The 9,372-nt window shown below is 32.9% G+C and overlaps 2 protein-coding genes across 2 annotated transcripts; one reads left to right on the forward strand and one right to left on the reverse strand.

Moving 5' to 3' along the window:
* Nucleotides 1–427: 427 nt before the first annotated feature.
* LOC125580604 (glycine-rich protein DOT1-like) lies at nt 428–7,103 on the forward strand. The gene has a single exon (XM_048745321.1). The coding sequence runs from the start codon at nt 5,497–5,499 to the stop codon at nt 5,818–5,820; it is 324 nt and encodes a 107-aa protein (XP_048601278.1). The 5' UTR covers nt 428–5,496; the 3' UTR covers nt 5,821–7,103.
* A 652-nt stretch (nt 7,104–7,755) lies between these two features.
* LOC106374250 (transmembrane protein 208 homolog) lies at nt 7,756–9,152 on the reverse strand. The gene is made up of 5 exons (XM_013814322.3): nt 8,929–9,152; nt 8,633–8,826; nt 8,385–8,469; nt 8,214–8,279; nt 7,756–8,027 (listed from the first exon to the last, which is right to left on the reverse strand). Exons 1-5 carry the CDS (start codon nt 9,010–9,012, stop codon nt 7,935–7,937), a joined length of 522 nt encoding a protein of 173 aa, XP_013669776.2. The 5' UTR covers nt 9,013–9,152; the 3' UTR covers nt 7,756–7,934.
* Nucleotides 9,153–9,372: the final 220 nt, after the last annotated feature.

The following is a 9,372-nucleotide window of genomic DNA, read 5'->3' on the forward strand; positions in this document are numbered from 1 at the left end:
AAAAGGTATGTGCCATAAGAGAAAAACTTTTCAGTATGTTTTGGTTGTAGTTTTGCAAAGAACATAATCTCATGATGATGAAAATTTCACAGCTACCTGCAACATATATGCATAAAATTATTATAAAAATTAGTATATAATATATAATAAATTAATTTTTAATGAATATATTTCTAATATATATACATAAATATATTAACATATAAAATTAAAAAGATATATAATTTACTTATTTTATCTAATAATTTAAAAATTATGTTTATATCAAATAATATTATTTTAAAATACATTTTATAGTTAAAATATATATTTTAAAAAATATTTTTTCACATTTAAAATAAATTAAATTATATAAATTATATTATATTATATTTTAAATGTGAAATATTAATTAAAAAATATTGTTTATTGTAAATTAATTTGAGAAATAATTTTTTTTTATTTTCTTGATATAAAAATAATTTTATGATATTATTAAATAAAATAAATTAATTATATATTTTTATTAATTTTATAAATTATAATTGTAAATGCAAATGCTCTTTTAAAAACTTCATTTGAGAGCATTGGTCAGAGATCATTTGGAGAGCATTAGCATTTAGTAAATGTTTTTTTAAATGCTTTTCTAACAATTGTTAATTGGATAATATAAAACATAATGCTAATGTTAATGCTCTACCAATCAAGGTCTTAATCATATTCCTGGGCTAAGCATGTACTGTTTAGTTGTATTTGACTTGCGTGCGTAGGGAAAATCCGCATTAAGAGTCTTTCAAAATAATTTCTCAAAAATCAAATAACTTATCTCAAAGTTTTTTGTTTGGAAATTCTGCCATGAATCTTTTCAAATTCTTAAAACTTTTTTAAAAAGTTACTATAAAGTTACATGGATCATACATACGTCATACGTGAAAGTGTGAAATCTTTTTCTCGTTTACATAGAGTTGTAAGAGAAGCTATTTTCTAATATGGTTTCTATTTCAGGTATGACTTATTTAACTGCCATAAACAATTCAAGCATTGCGTAAACAGACTAAGCAGAACAATCAAACAATATTCTAATGGCACAAAAATTGGCTTTTAAACCAAATGTCCTTACCAACCGTCTACAGTGGAATCGATTATTTTCTTCAGTAAAATAGGTAATTATTGAACTCTTTGTTTCATTCATGTTGAACATGTGATTATGCTATGAATTCAATGTCACTATAACTAACATATGAATGATCTTGTGCAGGTAATATTTTTAAACATCTGGTGCCAGGAAAGGCAGCAGTGGTGAAGGTGAATTTTGCTCGGACACAAAGGATGGCCTTGGAACCAAAGTTGGCATATTCATAAACAAAGAAGATCTAAAGTGTCTGCCACTTTAAACTAAAACATGAGTCTATCTCTCTCTGACACACACACAAATATCAATACTCATTTGAGGGATGAGAATTTTGTTGTTGTTGTTACCATAAGCCCCTCGTGGTCATCCAATAAGAGTATCTCAAATGGTAAACTTTATCTTTTTTTCAAAAAGTTTTTAAATAAAAAATGAAACAACACATTTTCCTATGTTTTGTTTCATTTTTTTTATAAAAAATAAATTAAACATATTCCATCACCACTTTATGAATAATTATTAATTAAATTTTATAATTTTTTAAATTTATTAATTTTACCCAACTGTTTTGTTTTAAAACTATCCGACACAATTACTATTTATTATAGGTTAAACATTATCATATGATACAATTACTACACAACATAAATAAACAAATAACATTACACTTAATAAAGAAACAGCAAGTATATTTAAGTAAAAGTAACACTTAGCATTTATATTCGACACAATTCTTCGCTATCAACATCTATTAGATAAAAATAATAATAAAATTTTGAAATTAAATGAGTGATACTTATAACTTATTTAAATAAAAATAACAGCAAGTTAAAGTTAATGATTAGTTTGTAATTAAAAAGTTCATCTTTAAAAATGAAGAATATAACATCATAACTGTTAAATATTCAAATTTTGAAGATATGAAAAAATGAAATATCACTAGAAAAGAAAACAGAGAAAAGTGAAATATGAAACACAATTGAAAATACTCTAAAACTTATTCTTTGCGACTTTTATTAAACTTTGACTTCTCATCACTAACCAGCAAGTTCTCTGAGTCATATTCTATCTCACTCAATCTTAACAACATCCATTAGACCGAGCATTACTATAACTTATATGGACTTGAATCTGATAGGTGCATTAGTTGTTCATTTGATCTTAGCTAGTCAATATATTGCATGAGAAAACTTAGTTCATACCAAGGCCACCACAAGTGTTGACAATCTCGCCATAGGTACGTATAACACTCAACTTACTCCCGAATTCAAAGATACTTTTCACAACAAACCTTGAATAAGGTGTCATCGATTCAATGTCAATTCCTTGAAGATTACATCGACTGCTTCATCACGACCCAGTCGATACGCCTTATCGTATAGCTTCCTGATCAGATCTTTCATGATCCATGGTGATGGCGTGGATGCCCTTCTTACCAAACTCAACTCCACTATCTTCAAGATAATTGTCTCAAAAGTTTTGGACAGGGCCGCTGAACATGAAAAACATGAGTTTTCAGTTCATGTATTGCGTGAATGCAGGTACTCTTTTACTCTTCTATTCTTCTTTTTATTTGTTGTGTTTGATGTTCATGACTGATTGTTTCAGGTTACTAGTGAAGAAGATGTATGTAACAATGCAATAAATACATTGTGAATGCAGGTATTAATTTCATTAAACTTCTAGTCTTATCATAATGTTGTTTTGATGAACATTATTTGGTTTGTTTATTTCAGGTACATACTATATTACTGAAGAAGAATACATACTGGACATTTCTCTTATGTGTTTTGTGATTTTGTAAATAACAACAAAACGAAAGTCATTTCATTTCTAAAGGATAGTATGTTTCTTCTCTCCTCTGTATCCTTGTTAGCTTGTTGAATGGTCTCTCAGTCTCGGTTGGTCTTTTAGTGCTTCAACTTTGTTCTGTTTCGATTTCCTAGGTAGCATACTCTGTTTATATTCGACACAATTCTTCGCTATCAACATCTATTAGATAAAAATAATAAAAATTTTGAAATTAAATGAGTGATACTTATATTTCATTTAAATAAAAATAACAACAAGTTAAAGTTAATGATTAGTTTGTAATTAAAAAGTTCATCTTTAAAAATGAAGAATATAACATCATAACTGTTAAATATTCAAATTTTGAAGATATGAAAAAATGAAATATCACTAGAAAAGAAAACAGAGAAAGTGAAATATGAAACACAATTGAAAATACTCTAAAACTTATGCTTTGCGACTTTTATTAAACTTTGACTTCTCATCACTAACCAACAAGTTCTCTGAGTCATATTTTATCTCACTCAATCTTAACAACATCCATTAGACCGAGCATGGTTATACTATAACTTATATGGACTTGAATCTGATAGGTGCATTAGTTGTTCATTTGATCTTGGCTAGTCAATATATTGCATGAGAAAACTTAGTTCATACCAAGGCCACCACAAGTGTTGACAATCTCGCCATAGGTACGTCTAACACTCAACTTACTCCCGAATTCAAAGATACTTTTCACAACAAACCTTGAATAAGGTGTCATCGATTCAATGTCAATTCCTTGAAGATTACATCGACTGCTTCATCACGAACCAGTCGATACGCCTTATCGTATAGCTTCCTGATCAGATCTTTCATGATCCATGGTGATGGCGTGGATGCCCTTCTTACCAAACTCAACTCCACTATCTCCAAGATAATTGTCTCAAAAGTTTTGGACAGGGCCGCTGAACATGAAAAACATGAGTTTGCAGTTCATGTGTTGCGTGAATGCAGGTACTCTTTTACTCTTCTATTCTTCTTTTTATTTGTTGCGTTTGATGTTCATGACTGATTGTTTCAGGTTACTAGTGAAGAAGATGTATGTAACAATGCAATAAATACATTGTGAATGCAGGTATTAATTTTATTAAACTTCTAGTCTCATAATGTTGTTTTGATGTACATTATTTGGTTTGTTTATTTCAGGTACATACTATACTACTGAAGAAGAAGACATACTGGACATTTCTCTTATGTGTTTTGTGATTTTGTAAATAACAACAAAACGAAAGTCATTTCATTTCTAAAGGATAGTATGTTTCTTCTCTCCTATGTATCCTTGTTAGCTTTTTGAATGGTCTCTCAGTCTCGGTTGGTCTTTTAGTGCTTCAACTTTGTTCTGTTTCGATTTCCTAGGTAGCATACTCTGTTTATTGCCGCTCTGTCTAGTTTTTTTTATGATCTTCTTTGTTTGTCATCTCCTTCCTGCCTTGTTATCACCGGATATGTTTCTTTGACCATCCTGTTTTGCAATGTGTCTTGGTTCATTGTCTGGTTCAGTCGTCGTGGTGATGTCTCCTTGAAGCTTTCGGTTGTTTTAGCCCAGCGTTTTGGTGCTCTTCTATTAGCTCTTGTCAAGTTCGTTTTGTGATGTAAGGTTGACCTCTCATGTGCTTAACTTTATTTTGTTTTTCTTGTGTCCGGCTTATTTGGATGCTGATGAATGAGGCTTACTTGTTCTTTAAGTTTTTTGGGGGAAGCGTTATGTCTTCAAAGGGGGTCCTGAGATGCTCATGAATGACGCTTTCTTGTTCTTTAAGTTTTGTGGGGGAAATGTTATGTCTTCTAAGGGGTCTTGAGCTTTTGTTGAAGGTTAGTTAGTCTATATGTCATGTGGTCTAGTGGACCGTCGACTCTGGTGGGTTGGCAGCAGCAAAACGATAATGCACACATCACATGCACCCGTACTTAGACAATGTGCACTAGTTACCATTTCTATTAAATTTAAGGTTTCGTTAGAGCTAAATTTCGGTGATGATAAATTGATAATACCGTTATGCATTTTGGATGATCATAAAATAGACTTGTGACTGAAATTGTGGACTATAATGACGTAGTGAGACTTCTTATGATACCATAATCTCTTTTTCTTTGAACGTTTTATACCTCACCAGTGAAAAAAATCACGAATTATAACTTGGGTCAAGTTCGTTTCTTTTTACCTATTTTCAACATTTTGCATGTATTGCCGATCAAAATTTTATTTTTGACCAAAATATTTTTATATTTAGTTGCTCAGAAAAATTATATATCTAGTCAGTCTACCATGTGTTTACGTATTATAAACACATGTGTTTTATTGGTACATATGGCTATTTTAGTTGTGAGTGGTCGTAAATTATGAAAAGAAAATGATAAAGTAGTAGAAATAAATATGGTGATAAACACGTAATGGCTCACTCTATCCCAAAGCTTCTTTAAATAGCCGAACATGTTATATTCTCTCTTGTATCCAACTAAGTTGCACTACACGTCAACAAACTCAATACACACTGATTTTGCAAGTACATACAAAATTTCTTTTAAAGGTTTTTTTACACACGAAGTATTCCAAAATGGCTAGGGTCCAAGGTCTAGTTCTTCTTGGTTTATTAGTAGTGTCAAGTTTAATTATGTTAACCGAGGGCCAGAGCCGAGTCGCAAGAAAAGACTTGGGGCTTGACCTAGGTGGGATTGGGGTCGGACTGGGCGTTGGATTGGGGATTGGTATTGGCGCCGGGTCAGGCTCTGGTGCTGGTGCTGGTGCAGGTTCATCATCTAGTTCTAGCTCTAGCTCGTCGTCAAGTTCGAGTTCTAGTGGTTGGGGTGATCGATCGGGAGCCGGCTCATCTGCTGGTTCATTTGCTGGCTCTAGAGCTGGATCAGGATCTGGCAACTAAAAATAACTACGATTTATTTCTTACTTAAAGTGTGAACCAAAAAGTGTGTGTTTTATGTTGTTGGTTTGTCGTGTGTGTGTACGAAGTTGAATGAATAAAATGTCGTCGTATGTTATGTTTTGTTAAAGTTCAAAAAAAAGTTATGTTTTGTTTGAGTCTGTATCTTTCCATAAAAGTCTAAATTGTGATATAATATCTTTAAATTTTGGATCAGAGCATCTGCAATTGTAATTAGGTAATTCGAATTTGGAACCAAGAAAGGAGACAAGCTTCGAACGATATCAATAAATCAAATCATGTGATCACAAATTATAGTCCTTTTACTTCACATGGTTAAACTCTTAAATTGCAAGAACCAAAAACAACACTGTTCCGTCACTTTTTTTTGAACGACAAATGCATTATATTAGAAGAAATTACGGTGCCGAATACATGTTAGACAGAGCCCTCTTTGCAAGAAGGTCAGCTGCCATGTTCTCTGAGCGTGGAATATGCGAAAACGAAATTACAGGGAGATAACAAGTGAAATTTTGGATGTCCTGAAGAATTCCAAAAAGTCCCTTGATCGAGTCTTCCCCATTGATAGCTCTGATGATGATCTGAGCGTCCGACTTGAAGACAACATTGGTGAGGCCAAGCGCGTGGGCTTGGAAGAGCGCTTCTCTGATTGCAAGACCTTCAGCAACTAGTGGTGAGGGCACGCATTCCTCTGTTTTGCTACCTTGGTGTAAGACTCGTCCGGTGTAATCCGTAAAAATCCAAGCAAGGCCGGCCGTTTTTGAGTCCTCTCTCCAGGCAGCATCGGTGTTCCGTCACTTATGAAAGAGTTTCGTATTTTTGTTAGTCCTAATTCTCTAAATTGAATATTACTGTATATTTAACGAGGTGCTCCACCTACGTAATGATTGTATATGATTTGAAGTTTATTGTTTTCATAATTTGTGTTTGTATTAGAAGACACTATTAATATACCAAGTTGTTGTCTACGTTCAATCTAGATGAACCATTCCGAATATAATGATCAATATTTTGATATTAAATTGCAACTGTGATTAAATTCATTTATTTCTGTATGTATCAAAACAATCGACACAAAACCCATATAAAACGTTGTAATCTTGGCGTCTCCGGGTACATCTTGTTCTAGAAAACCTAATAAATTGATAAAACTGTTAAAAGGATCCAAGTTTTTATTAATATTAATTATTGTTATTATAGTTTCAGATTTACGAAAAATAAATGAAGCAATCTAATATGATTTAAGCATGTTACATAGCTTCAAGACAAAGACCAATACTAGTTAACTAGTGCTATGAAAAGTACTAAAAACTTTGTCTACCATAATCGCGTACTCCGTTATTTTAAAAATAAATATATAATTTGTAACTCTAGTAGCATCTAGCAAATATTTTCTTGCTCAAATTCAACGTCTTGTTGCAATACATTGTTGGGGAGGATAATGAAGTCACGCAACTGGATTTTGTAGCATCTTCTTGTTTGCATCGGCACTCGCAACTTTACAGGACCGGCTCTGAGATTTTAGGAATCCGTAGCTGTTTTTATGTAAATTTTTATTTTTACAAATTTAGGAGTCTAAAATTTTTTTTTAGAAACTTATTTATAAGTAATTTTTTTCAAAAAATTTGGATTTCACCTAGCATAGCCCAGGACCGGTCCTGATACCAGATCCTGATACCAAGTCTGGTTCAAATCCGGTGATGAGACCTTGGCTTGGAGAAAATAATCATTTATTTCAAGCAGCGCTTATAATTTTATTTGTTAATTTTATGATTTTTTAAAAAATGTTAGATTACTTCAAATTACTCGATTACACTACAGGCAGACTCTGCATTGAACGAAGCAAGTTTAATAATCCATACACTTGGTATGAGCTGATGTTGATGGGTTTGAAATAAAATTTGCTTAACCCGTAAGTAGAAATCTCAATCTTAACAACATTCATTTAACTAAAACAGTGTAAAGTCAGCTTCGTCCGTACAACAAAGGATTTCGCAAAGCCAAAGAGTGAGTATTGTTGCTCGTTAGATATGCAGTATTACATGATTAAAGAAAGCTTTTCCCAAGTTATGTTGCTAAAGACATTGTTAATACGTTCACCGTGTTCTTGTCCTGACGGCTTGCCCTCTAGAAGCTTTTCTCTCCATCTTCTCCCTCTTTTTGCGAGTTTTCTCATCCTCTACACCTCCCTATAAGTTCAGTCACAGAGTCAAAATACAGTCCATCCTTTTAATCACGCTCAAGTTTTCCCCTTTTCAAATTAAGGTCTTAAATATCAAGATCATATCAATAAATAAATTACATATATATATATATATTATCAATTATATTATGTAATTTACATATCACACAGACAAAACTACAAAAGTGATTACCTCTGATCCTTGTGACATGAATCCTTTAATAAGTCCAGAAGCTTTGTATGATCCAAATGCAGGAATCTAACAAAAAGAAAAAAAACGATGGCATAATTGCTTTCTATGCAATAATATATCGTTTGCCTAAACAAGTATATTCAGATTTTGCCAAAACTGAGAAGAGCGTACCACTAGATAGGCGTACCAAAACTTTCCAGAGATGATAGATGCTAGCTGCACGAAGCAAGTGATGTAGAGTACATCGTGCAAATATCTACAGGAAAGGACAAGATATCATTAGGCTTGGTGATATACAAAAAAAAAACTCTACCATCAGAATCCTAGCCACCACAAAGATGATCATCAGTACATAGCAATTTTCAATCAAACAATAAAAGAAATATCAAATTCTTTTACAAATAGAGACGGATACGTACCCACAAATACCACCACTGCTCATGTCAAAACCACCATCAATAAGCTCACCATCATCACTAACACTTGGCTTAGCCATCCCATCGAGAAACTTGTAAGGAACGGCGTAACCTAACGACGTCACCACAAGGCCTATCCAATGTCTCCAGGTAAAGCTCGAATAGAAAATCAACATCCTCACTATCACGTACACAACCTATTAATTAAAATCAATCCTCAAAGTTATCGAATTGAAGATTAAAGTCTTTAATTATATCGAAAGTCAACGCCTTTATGCTCGAGGATCAGGAGGAAGTACATTGCAAGCGATGATGATCCGACGGAGCTTGGCCATGTGTCGAGCGTTTTCATCTTTCCGCTTCTTAGCTCCTTGATTCGCCATTAACAATCTTCGATTCTTCTAGCTCCCCGGATGTTTCGATCTCTGGTCGGCGAACAACAGAGTCTCTGTGGAATCACCGGCAAGGTAAAATCGATCGAAGAAGATGACAGTCGTTAGCTCCAATGAATACAATAAAAAAAACAGTAAAAGACATATAATTCATGGGCCTAGGCCCAATGTTCTACTTAAGCCCATCTTTGTTTCAATTTTAGTGCTACAAAGTAGACACCGGATATTATTATACCGTCTGAATCAAATTTAAAATGTCCATCGACTTATGTCAAACAAGGAGTTAGATTTCGTCAAAGATAGAACCATCGGTAGGCTGTAGGTAATGTAACTGAAACCAAGTCTCCCGAT

This window comes from Brassica napus, chromosome C1, assembly GCF_020379485.1.
Source record: "Brassica napus cultivar Da-Ae chromosome C1, Da-Ae, whole genome shotgun sequence".
Lineage (NCBI taxonomy): Eukaryota > Viridiplantae > Streptophyta > Magnoliopsida > Brassicales > Brassicaceae > Brassica > Brassica napus.

Excerpts from the sequence above, each read along its gene's own strand:
- LOC106374250 (XM_013814322.3), bottom strand. The coding sequence starts at position 9,012 with ATGGCGAATCAAGGAGCTAAGAAGCGGAAAGATGAAAACGCTCGACAC. Across the intron at positions 8,827-8,928 it reads GGATCATCATCGCTTGCAAT|GTTGTGTACGTGATAGTGAG; the intron begins GTACTTCCTCCT and ends TTTAATTAATAG. Across the intron at positions 8,280-8,384 it reads TTTGGTACGCCTATCTAGTG|ATTCCTGCATTTGGATCATA; the intron begins GTACGCTCTTCT and ends TCTTTTTGTTAG.
- LOC125580604 (XM_048745321.1), top strand. The coding sequence starts at position 5,497 with ATGGCTAGGGTCCAAGGTCTAGTTCTTCTTGGTTTATTAGTAGTGTCA.